Here is a 13,362-nt window from a genome sequence, read left to right on the forward strand (position 1 = left end):
GGTGATGTTGACGGTGCAAGTGCTGATGCGACCGGTCGCGAGTCCAATCTCGTTATTGACGCACTGATCGGAGAGCTGGAGGCTACGGGCCTGGGCGGGAAACCGAGGTACGAGGCGCTGGAGATGGAAATGGACAAGTTCGCCGTCGGGTCCGGGCTGGGTGTGAGTTTGGGTTGAGCTCGGTCTTCAGCGGTAACGAGCGAAGCGCACCGAGGTGAAGCTTCTCGTCGCTCCTGCTGTAAGTCAGGCTGTGTTGGGAACGCGGGCGTGCTAGCTAGGGGCACACGCGCCCTTAATCCGGCTTCGTGGTGTTGATGGAGGGCCTCTGGGCTTTATTTTACGGCCCCACGGGGTGATATCTACTAATACGGCTGATGTTTGCGGGAAAGCAAGGGCGTTGGGCATCTTTGGCTCCTCTTGCTTGCTTGCTTGGATGGATGGATGGATGGATGGATGGATGGAACCGAGGCAAACTGACCCGATACCCCTGCCCGCCTGCTGGCATTTTTATTTCCCATCTACTTTATTTTTACTTCTTACTACCCTTGAGGGAAACTGGGGGAGGATATTAATATCTTTCGAGCAGCCTCGATGGATGGATTCATGGATGGATGGATGCTAGGTAGGTAACTAATTGTCTAATCAATCAATCCAAAAGTTGTTGTAATGAACCGATCCACTCTTGTCTGTGATTTTCTTTCCTTCCTTCTCTAGTCTCCGCATGCCTCCTCCCTCGTTCTGGTGTTGCTCTCTCTCTTATATCCGTCTTCACTTCTGCCCAGCACTTACTACTAACTACTGCCCATACCACCCTTCTCCCCCATTCCCAATGCAACCCTTCCATCCACAACCAGCACCTCGGGCAACTCGTCGCCCCTCACATCCACGACTCCGCTGCCCACCCCTCCCTCCTGTTCGCGTCCCAGATCCACCACCCTCACGGCCTCCAACCTCAAGACCCCGACCCTCAGCGCCACCAGCTTCAGCTGCACCTCATGACACGCCCCGCTGCCCAAGGGCCCGACCCGCACATCCGTACTGATGGGTATGAGGTCCGTGTCGGTGTGGGCGTTGATGCTCGATTTCTGCAGCGCATGGATGATGTTCTCGTCGAGCACTGCGGGCGCCATGTCTACCGGTGGATGCGGGTGTGCGTTGTTGAGGGTTTTGAAGGAGGTGGTGTGGTGCCGCCGGTCAAGCGCAGACGAGGCGGATGGTTTGGGGGCGTGTTTGCGTGAGGAATGATGGGTGGAGGAGCTGGCCGGGCGGCGGGGGATGGGGATTATTGCTAGTTTTAGGGGGTGCGCGGTGTGGTTGGTTAGGAGGAGGGTTAGTGGGAAACTTTGGCCGAGCATGGCGGTGGGGGGAAATGTGAAGGATATGGTCAGGCCGGAGAAAGGGGGAGGTTTTGTGGTGGTGGTGGTGGTGGTGGTTGTGAGTGAGGTCGGTCGGCTGGCTTGGAGGGGTGCAGGTGGGTGGAGTGGAAGTCGTGGGTAAGAAGGGCCAAGGCGCGCGTTAGGCGGAACTGATAAGTCGACGTTGCTGCGCCAGCGCATGGTGATGGTGGGTTTACATTTTTCGGAGATCTGGAGGGTTGATTCGAGAAGGATGTCGAGAAAGCCAACAGTATTTGGCGCTGTGGTTGGGAGAGGCAACGGAGTCTCTGCTGGATGTGCTGGTGGTTGGACCTTGTAGAGAAATGTGACCGTGCTCCTAGGTCGACATCTGATTGGCATGGGGAGAGGACTTATGGCCTCAATCTTGCCGTCAGAAGCAAGTGAAACGTTGGCACGGTCCAGCAAGACATCAAAGGTCGCGAATGGAGTCACCTCAAAGTCCAGACTGGCGATCGTAGTTGGATGTGGAAAATTCGTTGCCATACGCGAGCATCGAATACGTGCTGAGACAGCTGGACTGATAGTTATACGTTTCGTTGGCTGATGCCGAATGTGCAGTGCCTCGGAATCGATCTGCGGACCTGGAAGCACACTTTCAATTCGAGAAGCCGGAAGATATGGTGCACGGTCTTCCAGAGCTGGGATCGTTTTCAACCGCTCAAGTATATTGGTGGGTGCCGGAACAAGAGGCGGTAAGTATTCATCGTCAATTGGACTTCCGTCAGCATGCTTCGCAGGTCTTAGCTTCACGGAAGCTGTAAAGGTTACTGTCGCGTTTGGCAAACGGAAACGAGGGCGATTCAGAACTGCCTCGGTCGCCCATATGGCTAATATGGTAGATTGATTATGATTCGATGGCTCCTCGTCCGCATTGACCACAATGAACGGATCTCTGTCATTGTGGATGTGGCCAGAGAAGACAAGGTCCTTCTCAGACCCTCGATAACCTCCTGAGTCCGCCTGATTCGACTGATTCGACTGGGATGAAAAGTTGCCGATGGCATGCACGTCAAGTCTGATATCTAATCGAGGTAGATACTCCTTCAACGCTTCTTCTGCGCCGTTGACGATCCGTAACACAACATACACCGTCAATCTTTCATCTGTACATCTGTGAATGAGTAAGAGACGATGGTTCTCCACAGCGGCAAATCCTACATACCAAAGTACAGATGGCGCCGCTGTTTGATGGGTATCAGCGATGACTCATCCTCTGTCGCTGCTTCGGAGGTACTCTCCAGGACTTCTGGAAGAATTGGTTGCGAGACTTCGGGGACGATTGTGTCCAACATCGCATCGCGAAAGAATGCCCGAACGCGCTGTAGGGCGGCCATGACCAGATACTTGCGAGGTCGGTCTAAGCATCATCCAGATGTAAGACTCATCGACATAGACTGCCACTGAGCCATGCGAGAGGTAGTATTCTGTGGAGTAGAGTATTGGCAGTGTAACTTCTGTAGTATGTGAATGTCCTTGCTCATCGTCGTCGTCGTCGTCGTCGTCAGAGGGAGCACAGGGGGTGCATGTATAATACTAATGTAGCTTAGCTCCGATTTTTTGACGATCTACTACGTTAATTCTTTTTTGCCAATCAGACCATCAAGACCCATATCATTGCAGCTCCTCAATTCGACCTTGCTCCAGGAACTAGAGCCCGCTGACAACCTTCCTGCATGTCATAGCTCTTACACAGAAATAGCAGCGCCACGATGAATGGTCTGCCACCCACGCCAGCGATCTGGCAGGAGGCGCGCACTGCAGAAGGGAGAGTCTACTACTACAATGCTCAGACCAAGGCCACGCAATGGACAAAGCCAGTGGAACTGATGACTCCTCAGGAGGTACATCCTCATGCATCCCAACATTTCCTATTGGCAGTGTCTGACAATCTGCAGCGCGCAATCGCCAATCAGCCGTGGAGAGAATACACAACGCCAGATGGCCGCAAGTATTGGAACAATGTCGAGACGAAGCAGAGTGTATGGGAGATACCGGAGGCTTACAAGAACGCAACATCACAGAATGAGCCTGCTACCAGGTCTGTTGCACAGTATGTCACCTCTCTGCTGTACTGCTTATCGATGCTCACCAGACGATTTAGGCCTCCTACTTTTGTTGCTGGTGGTACCTCCTCCTCGCTCACTTCTTATACCCCCCAACGAGAGCGTGACGAATACAATACGCCTGAAAGAAAGGATGCTGAAAAGTTTCCCGGCGCGAATGGCATTCCTGTAGCGTCAGGTGGGGAGCAAGCTCCGGCATACTCTAGTTTCGAGGAGGCTGAAGCCGCGTTCACGAAGCTCCTGCGGCGCTCAAATGTGCAACCAGACTGGACATGGGAGCAGACAATGCGAGCAACGATCAAAGACCCTCAATATCGAGCGCTAAAGGACCCCAAGGACCGCAAAGCGGCATTTGAGAAGTATGCTGTCGAGGTTCGCTTGCAGGAGAAAGAAAAGGCCAAGGACAGATTGGCTAAACTCAGAGCAGATTTTGGCACCATGCTGAGAAGGCATCCTGAAATTAAGCATTACAGCCGATGGAAGACAATCCGACCGATCATTCAGGGTGAGACTATCTTCAGATCCACTGATGATGAGAATGAAAGGCGACAGCTGTTTGAAGAGTACATTGTCGAGCTCAAGAAGGCTAACGTGGAGCACGAGGCCATCACACGCAAAGCCGCAATGACCGATCTGGTCTCCATTCTCAAAGCGCTGGATCTGGAGCCGTATACCAGATGGTCAGAAGCTCAGGGGGTCATTCAGTCGAATGAAAGGATCAAAAGTGACGCTAAGTTCCAAACCCTGAGCAAATCAGATATTCTTACCGCTTTTGAAAATCATATCAAGTCTCTCGAACGAGCCTTTAATGATGCAAGACAGCAACAGAAGAACAGCAGAGCTCGAAAGGAACGCCAGAACCGTGACCATTTTATCGACTCGCTGAACGAGCTGCGATCCCAGGGAAAGATCAAAGCCGGCAGCAAGTGGATGAATGTCTTGCCGGACATCGAGGACGATCCCAGGTATGTAGCTATGCTTGGACAATCGGGATCAACACCATTGGACCTTTTTTGGGATATGGTCGAAGAAGCGGAGAGAGCTCTTCGAGGCAGGAGAAACGATGTCTATGATGTGCTAGAGGTATGTTTACGTCTGCGTGCCATTTTCTTATGAATGACTGACATCCCTTGAGGACAAACGATATGAGATTACCCAGAAGACCACCTTTGATGAGTTTGCCGGTGTTATGGTAACTGATCGCCGCACAGCTGATATTGATCGAGACAACCTGAGACTCATTTTTGACCGCCTCTATGAGAAGGTACTGAAACGCAACGAAGAAGAAAAGCATGCCGCCGATCGCCATCAACGTCGTGCTGTTGATGCGCTCCGATCCCGAATCAAGCACCTCGATCCACCGATCCGCTCTAGCGACACTTGGGATCTGGTTCGGCCTCGGGTTGAGAGAAGCGACGAATACCGTGTCTTGGAGACAGACGAGATTCGAAAACTAGCATTCGACAAGGTTATCAAGCGCCTGAAGGAGAAAGACGAAGATATTGATAAAGATCGGGATCGCCGACGCTCGCGCCGTGACGATGATCGGGACTTAAGAAACGGTCATTCCAGTCGCCTCGACGGTCGACGAGGGCGTCTGTCAAGAACCCCAGAGGTTGATGCCTACGAAGCAGATAGGCGCAAAGCAATGGCAGACCGCGAGAAGTCATATCGTAAGTCAAATGCTTTGGGTCTGAGTCCACCTCCTTCACTATCGCACAGAGATCGAGATCGAAGGGACAGAGATGATCGACACGGTCGCCTTGAGCGTAGCCCACCACCACGACATCTCAGCCACTACGATCGCGAACGTCGAGACAGAGAAGAAGAGCGTGAGAGGCTATACCGAACAAGAGGAGATCCCAGGGGTAGTCGAGACGAGCTCAACTACGGCGAGGAGTCGAGAAGTGTTACAGGCAGCGACAGACGAAGACGACGCGGTGGAGAGAGCGACGGTGATAGCGATGGTAGCGGGAGGAGGACTAACAAACGCTATCGCCGTGAGAGGAGAGATTCTAGAGAAAAGCGGAAGAGCAAAACGCCTGAAGAAGCTAAAAAGGACCCGCCGCCTGAGCCTGTCGGCGTGCATTCTGGCAGCGAAGAGGGAGAAATCGAGGAGGACTGAGAGAGAGAGGGGGGGGGAGAGAGAGAGAAAGATATGATCGCATCAGGTCAGTTGTTTCACTTCGAGCACCCTCACACAACAGCAATCATCTACAAGACTTTCTCGTCCAATCCGCCCTTCCTTTTCCACAGTGCGAAAACCCGAGCGACAGGACACACTCTATATCATGCCTTCCAACCCTCTGCATCACACGGGACATCACAAGGACCGATCCAGAGGGTCGCACAGTACGTACGCAAACTTCCCTCGTTCTTTTTTCCTTATCCATAGAATCAGAATATGTGTATAGCTTTCTTGACGCTCATCGTGGCGCTTCAAAATCCCGTAGTAATAGACAAGTTTAAGAATCCATTTTTCTCCCCTGGGTTGGATAACCCGAAGTCCAACTGGATAGCCGTCCTCACATTGCAGATTCATCTCTTCATCTGATTACTACTCCAGGTCCACTACCATTTTTTCCCTGGCATATATCTTGTTCCGCATGTTGCATCTTGCCTCGATTTTGTTTTTGTTTTTTTGTTTTTTGTTTTTTGGACTGTCAGCAACATGGATATCAGAGATTGATATGGGTACTACCCCGTTCGTACACTCTAGTCTTGACCTTTAATACTGGTAGAAAGTTTTCCGTCATACCTGAAGCTTAGAGATCTGAAGCTCCAGCCGTGCTGGAACCGGTGTGCACTGGACAGACAGACCAACCGACCGACCGACAACATCAACCCATTTCGACCTTTGAACCCGGGAGATGAGCTCTTGGATTCTAGCAGATCAGGACAGGCAGGGGCACTCATTCGCCGCCATGACACATCCGACTTAGCCCGCACGAGGGCAAAATCGCATTTCCGCCATCCGAAAACGACTCAGTTCGTAATCATGCCGAAGTTTGCGTCCGTTGCTCTCCCACCACAGGCAGCTCAGAGCAACGACAAATGCATGCATGCATGCAAGAAGGCCAGAAAGGAAAGGGAGATGCGATTGCATCGCCCTTTTCCCCCTCCACCAGGCAGCTCAACCTCCTCTCCAATCCCTCAGCACGCGCAGCCCCCATTCCTTCGGGATCCGATAAGTCCACCATGATATCCCCACCTACCGCTTCTGCATGTGGATTACGTCCTGAAAACTCCGCAACGCAGAAGAGAGGAGAAAATACCCCCCCTGGCTTTGACGACATCGTCTGCTCCTGCTCCAGGAGACAGACACGAGAAGATGGGATCGGGAGGGGGTGTGTTGTCGCTTTCAGTGATTTTATCCACTGCTGCTTGCGAAACTCTCCGGTTCCGGAGTATGAGAAATTTATCTGCGGTGAAGAACGGGTGGAGTCAAGGGGGGATGATCGGGGCATACTGGTACCGACTGAAACGCCAGGCTGGGTGGGAGGATGAAATAGGCTTGTGCGAAGGAACGGTGGCTGTGAGCTCGACTGCGCGAAAGCAATTAAGTGGCAGCAGCGCCAGAGACGTATTCAGGCACTTCCGCCCCAGGTGATGGATTGCATTGTGGCACGCGACTCGTCTATAAGGGGGACGATGGTGTGCGTGCATTGTGCATTTTACGTATTCAGTCATGTAGACGTTGAAAGATATTGTGAAAGGCGCCGTCGAAACCGAGTCGTAGTTTAAAAAGCCTGAAAATGCCCAAGTCGACTGCCCGGCCTGATGGCCATTAGAGCTTGATACAGTCCAGCTTTTCGTCCTGCAATTTTGCCGCAGAATTAAGTCCTACAGCCTAGCCTTTTCTGCTCTGTGCATGCAGGTTGGTTGAGACAGGCAATGACAAAGTGAATCGGAAAAACTGCGATAGGCCCCCCTGCAGCAACCAGTAATCTTGCAAATCACCTGCAGCACCAAGACTTGTCAAGCAAGTCACCGCGGGCGTATGCCTTCCTCGCTTTTGGTCTCCTCAGTCTTGTCGACCTCTATCTCATCACCTGGCACCTCGACCCAGCCAGAGCTTCTCCTGCTGATCTTACCGGTCGGTGCCACCGGTGGAGCGCTGGCAAGAGGGCTGGTCGGTCCACCACCGATACTATTTGTCATGCTGTCATTTCTCCCGTGAGCAAGAAGTCCGCTACGGACGCTCGCACCGTCACCCGCGGCTTGCTTCCCAGCCAAGTAGCTATTCCGGTCGCTCGTGAGTGCAGGCGCTATACCGGAAGAGGAGTAGAGACTAGCCCGTTCAGCGCTTGCGATGCCGCCAATGCTCGGCCGGGGTAGTGTCCCTGGAGCATTGGTGACTGATTGAGCGGAAGGATCGGCAATGCCACTCAGCACGCTCAACGGAAGACTTTCACGGCTACCTCCAAACATTGAAGCTGGAGCAAGCGCTCGCATAGAGGCATTGGTGTCCGCAGAGTTTCGTCGACGGCGCTTCGAGGATGATGCCAATGTGAGAATGGAGGCATCGTCTGTCAACATGTTATTTGCAGTAGCCGATGTGTACGTTGTAGGGTGGGTATGAGGAGCCAGGTGGCCTGGCACAGCCGTTGCTGGAGGAGAGGTCGAAGGGAATTGATGAGAAAAGTGGGACGAAGCATTTGTAGAGTTGAATGTTGTGGTATGACTGCCATTTTGGGCGGGGATTGTGTTTCCCTGGCCAGGCACTGCCACAGATTGAAGTGTAGTAAGTGTTGTCGTCATGGAGCGAACAGATGGAGCTGGGGATGAGAAAGTGCTATTACCGCCTCCATCAGTCCTGGCTGCTGTGGCACTAGTGCCTGTTTTTGATGCCGCGGCATCGCTTATGGCGGTCTCTCCAGTGGTCGAAAGGGTAGTAGGTCTTGATATCGCATTCGGTCTAGACGAGTTCTGTTCGTCGTGAGAGGCATGGACTGATTCTGCACTGCGTCCATGGGAGCTGAGGCGGGATTCTGACAATGATAGAGGTGTCGAAAAAGAGAGGCGGCCGTCTCCGGACGGCACAGGTCGACTGCACAATGCGTATGGATTATTTTTCACAGCGTTGCCTTTCTTGCTTTTCGAGCTCATGTAAAGATTCGATCGTTTCGCAGAGAAATCTTGCGAGGCAGCGTCGGGATTTGAGTTTTTGAGATTCGCCAGACGTTTCATCCAGTTTGAGAAGGGTCTTCGACGTCCATGTCTATCTGCACAACGAGTCAACCTAGTCCCCACGAATCAGATGTCGGACACTGGTTTCGAAACGTACCATGCGCCCTTGTGGGACCCTCGGTAGATGCCATGGTAGAGCAGGTAGAACGATGTCGCTCTTGGCGATGTTGCAGACAGACCCCGCGGTGAGCTAGCTATTGAAGATGGAGAGGTCGAGGAACTATCGAGCAATGTACGGAGGAGTACGTAGCAGGAGCACTTGAAGCTGCCAAGCAACCACCTTACCCCTGTTCTTCTCCAAATTGGTGTTGGAGGCGGGTAAGATCGAAGGCCTTTGCGGAGTACTTCGTACTTTGAGCTGATTCAAGAGATCCACCAGGTGGAGTGAAAATAGGGGAAATTTCAGAGAGGCACAATTTACGCGGTAATGCGTATGTGCCACGTGCGAAAGGAGGAGCGCTGCAGGACTCGTACGATAGATCAATCATTCGCAAAAGTGAGGAGGCTGATCGATAAAAGTACCTACTAAGCAGTAGTAATAGACGCGGCCTGTTAGCTTAATGCTAGTTAGCTGCATCCTAGTTTCGCCCCAGCCTCAGCCTAGCACCGACCCTTAAAATAAGTAGTTGCTAATTACTCCACTTAGTTATTCCGTCAGCTCTGCTCCCCCCATCCCCAGACACTGAATATTGCTTCTGGTGTGCACGGAAGCCTGACAAGGTAGCCAAAGGCGACCACCCAGTCGACTCTGGCTCCGAGCTCAGCCAGGTCTTACAGTATGAGACAATCATGACCATCTCAGTAAGTGGGTTTCAGAGTCCTAGAGTTGCTTGATCGGAATGTCAGGAAACTTTCCCACCCGGATCAATGTCTCGCTGCCGATTCTGGCCAAGGCGATAGACCATTCGCTCCTACATCCGACCATGACAGATATTGCGATTCGAGATGGGCTACTGTTGGCATAGAAATATAGTGTTGCTACTGCCTGTCTCAAACTATACATACCCCTCGCAAAGGAGTTCCTCAGAGGTTCGGATGTGGGTATCTGCCCCGTCATCGGCTTCCCTGCCGGAAACTGTACAACAAGAATTAAGTGTGTAGAAGCAGATGAGGCTTCAAGATCATTAGTCCTGACTTCAAAGTGGAAATTGACATGGTGCTCAAAGTGGGCAAAGTGTTAGGCGGTGACTGGCAATAGGTCAAGGAAGAGATACAAGCTGTCAATCGCATTTTCACATACAATGGCGCCATACTAAAAGTCATTTTCGAGAATGGCTATTTATCAACCGCTGAGATCTCTCAGCTTTGCCATGTCGATACAGATCTGAAGGTTGCTTTTGTCAAGACTTCGACTGGCTATGGCTTTGCAGAGCAGCAAGATGGGTCGTACAACTACAAAGGTGCAACAGTCGAGCATCTGAAGCTTATGAGAAAGGAGCTGGGCAACAATGTTCAGATCGAGGTAGCCGGTGGTGTGCGTACACTTAATGGTCTGATCCGGGTCAGAAGTCTGGGTGTGAGCCGCGTGGGAGCCACTGCCACGAAAACTATACTTGAAGAAGCACAGAATAGATGGATTGACCAAGAAGAGGTTGCTGTAGACGTATGCTAGAAAGGTAATGGACAAGGTGGATAGTGGAAGGTATGGAGGGATCTATATACGTACTCTCTCGATGACAATTATTATATGGAACTGTTAGAAAGGAAAAGAAATATCGCGAAAGCTACTAAATAGGATATTAATTCTTCCCACTTCTTCGATCCAAAGCCCGAAGTTATAGAATGACAAACCTTCTAAAATGCCCAAACTGGCAAGTGGTGCCGATCATACATCGGAAATCAAATTAAGGATGCTGTCATTCTTCCAATGTATGGCCGTGGAGGAAAATGGACTACAGAATAGCATGCTATGAGCATGTCTTCCACGCTTGAGCCCTCTTTACGCGCTGTGCCAGCCCATCTATCATTCCTAGCCATCTACAACCCTTCCCTGGGCAACACAGACGACTCGTTACAAGAACAGATCGTGTTCTACTCCTCGACGGTGACACGAGCTCGCCGAAATCGCAAACATGAAACCGAGGGCCAGCACGAGGCGGAAAGAGAAGAGGAGAATGAACAGTTGCGCCAAGTAGGCCTGGCGCAGGGGATGGTGGATTTTGCGAAGTAGGTAGGCCAAATCATACCGTTACCGCAGCTTCGTGGAGTAGAAATTGATGCATGCTTAGGAACTTCTCAGATGGAGAGTCAATTGACACAATCGAGACGGAGAGATCTCGCCTTGTGCTTCATGAAGTGGAAAAGGGCTGGTGGATATTGGCATCGGTCACTTTGAGTCGAATGCCCATTTCACGAGGCCCTGATCAAGAAAGGGCCTCGGATCGGGGTGCATATGACTATTCCTCCCGAGAAGTGTCGCCGCCCCAGTTGCTGCTACAGCACCTCCTTCGAGCGCACTCGATATTCCTCCTCCATCATGCTGCTACTTTGGACCACCTTTGGTCGCGGCTACCCCGTACCTTGTTCTGCACCCTTCTTGACCGCTTCTGGACACGCTTTATATGGAACTGGGATGTGCTCCTACATGGGAACCCAACAGTCGACATGTACAATGGCATGAAGCTGGCCGGCGGGGGGGAGCTAGGTGTTGGGGTGGGTGAAGAGGAGTGGGGAAGCGGAGAAAGAGAAGTTCTTGAGGATTTCATCGCCAGAACCGAGGGACTTGTTGATCTGATAGTGTCTCGGTTTGGCGACGCTCCGATCGCGCCGTCAACCGCTACAGCAGGTCACGGGTTGTCCGAACCGTGGAGAAAGCAGCAGGCACCCTGGCTTGCTTCAGATCTCGATCCACAACCGAATGATGGTGTTCTATTCTCGGGTATTGGTGCTATCTCCAGGCGATCGCTAGCAACAGTGTCACATTGGATGGCAGACATCTACAAGTATGGGGAAGATGCGTATGGCGTGGGGGAGAATCCCACCGCAAGACCTCGTAGGAAGCAACCGAAGCTTTCCTCGAGAATGGCACAACGAACCCATTCCTCCGAAGGTGAAACTGCGGCCAATCGATCTATCAAAACACATTCAAGAGGCCGTCTGCCACTGTCGAGTAGAAGCACGAGCAGACGTGGTTCCTCAACCCCTGGCATCCCGCCACCACTCGTGAAGGCCGTCGAGCAGTCCCTTGAGAAAGCAACCGCGAAAGCGAGTTCGAGGGAACCGAGTAGAAGCCCAACTAAGAACCAACGAGGTAGCTCAAGCCCTGAGCAAGAACCTCCATTGTTTGGAACAGACACGATGATGAAATACCTCAGTCTTGGTTATGGCTCATCCTGGACGCTGAATCCCAAAGGGCTCTCGAAAGGCGAGCAGCGGACAGGTGCACAGCATGTCTCACAAGAAGACGCACCGGGCAAGTCCAAGGAGGAAGGACATGACCCGGAAAAGTCGAAAAATCCAGAACCACCTCAACTGCAGATGGTCGAGCCAACTCCCGAAGTCAGCGACAATCAACGCAATCATTTTGTCCAACGTCTCGAACAGTCAATTGGCAAGTTCATAATCGGTCTTTCTGGCGATCTGGAGAATCAAGATCTGATAGATGATGACACGGACGGAGCACCCCGGATTGTGCTGAGAACCGTGAATGCTGAAATGCACACGCCTTCTTCTGACATGAATCGTCAAGACTCGATGCCATCAACTCCTAACGAGCTAACACCGGCTGGAGCCTCTCTTGATGACCCACCTAAAGAGCCCCCATGCAGCACAAAACAACTCCAAGTCGCAGTTTACGTCCACCAACCTTTCATCTTTACCTTCCTTTTCGAACTCCACACCCCTTCGCTCACCTATCCCTCTTTCTACCGCAGCATCCATCATCAACTAGGCCCTTTGCAAAAACCACTCCTCCGATCTACAGACCCTACCAATGTGGCCGCCCGAATCGCAAGCGCCATGGGCGAAGGCACAACCACTAACCCTCCAATATCAGCCCCCAAATCTCCAGCCACTTTACCACCACCGATCTACGATCTCGTCTACGACCCAGAAAAATTGACCATCCACGGAAGTCTTCCGAACATTCCTCCCCCCCGAACACCGATCGGCGAAGGAAGTTTAGCAGCCCAAACTGTAAGCGGCAGCTGGTACACGCTCGGCATTCCCACATCCTCTTCCTCCCCATCCAGCCTCAGAGGCCCACATCCATCCGGTAGCCAGCAAGCACTCCATCACAGCCCGTGGTCCCGCATGGAAGCCCTCAACATCCACACCCAAGTCCTCAACACCTACATCGCTACGCGCCGCCTGCCAGCTGAGCTCGAACGCACCGTCAAGACCGGACGTGGGTGGTGGGTTCTCTGGATGCGGGTGCAGGGAAGTGTGAACAAGGACGCTAATGACGCAGAGAATAGGGGACTGGCGAAGGAGGCTGTGTTGGTGAGGAGGGCGAGGGAAGATGTTGGTGGGAGTTCCAGTGGTGGTGCTCTGTTTGGGGGCGGAGGGAGGCAGGTTAGTGGGTGGCTGAGCAGGCGGGACGCGAGCGGGAGTAGTGCCGGTGCCGGTGCTGGTGCTGGTGCTAGTGCAGCAGCTGGAGGAGGAGCAGGAAGCGGGGCGACAATAGGCGTGGCGGGTGTGGCAGAGGGTGTGGGCGTTGATGCTAGGAGGTGGGTTGAAGGGTTGTTAAGCTTGAATCGCTGAGGTTGAGAAGC

General features: G+C 52.4%; 5 protein-coding genes across 5 annotated transcripts; 3 read left to right on the forward strand and 2 right to left on the reverse strand.

The window, feature by feature from the left end:
• Positions 1-791: 791 nt before the first annotated feature.
• On the reverse strand, positions 792-2,731 carry EPUS_01465 (uncharacterized protein; the record flags this gene model as incomplete). Its single annotated transcript, XM_007788407.1, has 2 exons — positions 792-2,500; positions 2,560-2,731. The coding sequence occupies 2 exons, from the start codon at positions 2,729-2,731 to the stop codon at positions 792-794; spliced, it is 1,881 nt and encodes a 626-aa protein (XP_007786597.1).
• Positions 2,732-3,106: 375 nt separating this feature from the next.
• EPUS_01466 (uncharacterized protein) lies at positions 3,107-5,585 on the forward strand (the record flags this gene model as incomplete). The annotated part of the gene is made up of 4 exons (XM_007788408.1): positions 3,107-3,238; positions 3,293-3,447; positions 3,499-4,543; positions 4,596-5,585. 4 exons carry the CDS (start codon positions 3,107-3,109, stop codon positions 5,583-5,585), a joined length of 2,322 nt encoding a protein of 773 aa, XP_007786598.1.
• Positions 5,586-7,447: 1,862 nt separating this feature from the next.
• Positions 7,448-8,781, reverse strand: EPUS_01467 (uncharacterized protein; the record flags this gene model as incomplete). Its single annotated transcript, XM_007788409.1, has 2 exons — positions 7,448-8,685; positions 8,748-8,781. 2 exons carry the CDS (start codon positions 8,779-8,781, stop codon positions 7,448-7,450), a joined length of 1,272 nt encoding a protein of 423 aa, XP_007786599.1.
• A 658-nt stretch (positions 8,782-9,439) lies between these two features.
• Positions 9,440-10,262, forward strand: EPUS_01468 (uncharacterized protein; the record flags this gene model as incomplete). The annotated part of the gene is made up of 2 exons (XM_007788410.1): positions 9,440-9,451; positions 9,849-10,262. 2 exons carry the CDS (start codon positions 9,440-9,442, stop codon positions 10,260-10,262), a joined length of 426 nt encoding a protein of 141 aa, XP_007786600.1.
• Positions 10,263-10,565: 303 nt separating this feature from the next.
• On the forward strand, positions 10,566-13,351 carry EPUS_01469 (uncharacterized protein; the record flags this gene model as incomplete). The annotated part of the gene is made up of 2 exons (XM_007788411.1): positions 10,566-10,816; positions 10,879-13,351. 2 exons carry the CDS (start codon positions 10,566-10,568, stop codon positions 13,349-13,351), a joined length of 2,724 nt encoding a protein of 907 aa, XP_007786601.1.
• Positions 13,352-13,362: the final 11 nt, after the last annotated feature.

The sequence above is a fragment of the Endocarpon pusillum genome (assembly GCF_000464535.1).
Source record: "Endocarpon pusillum Z07020 unplaced genomic scaffold C716229, whole genome shotgun sequence".
In the NCBI taxonomy this organism is placed as follows: Eukaryota; Fungi; Ascomycota; class Eurotiomycetes; order Verrucariales; family Verrucariaceae; genus Endocarpon; species Endocarpon pusillum.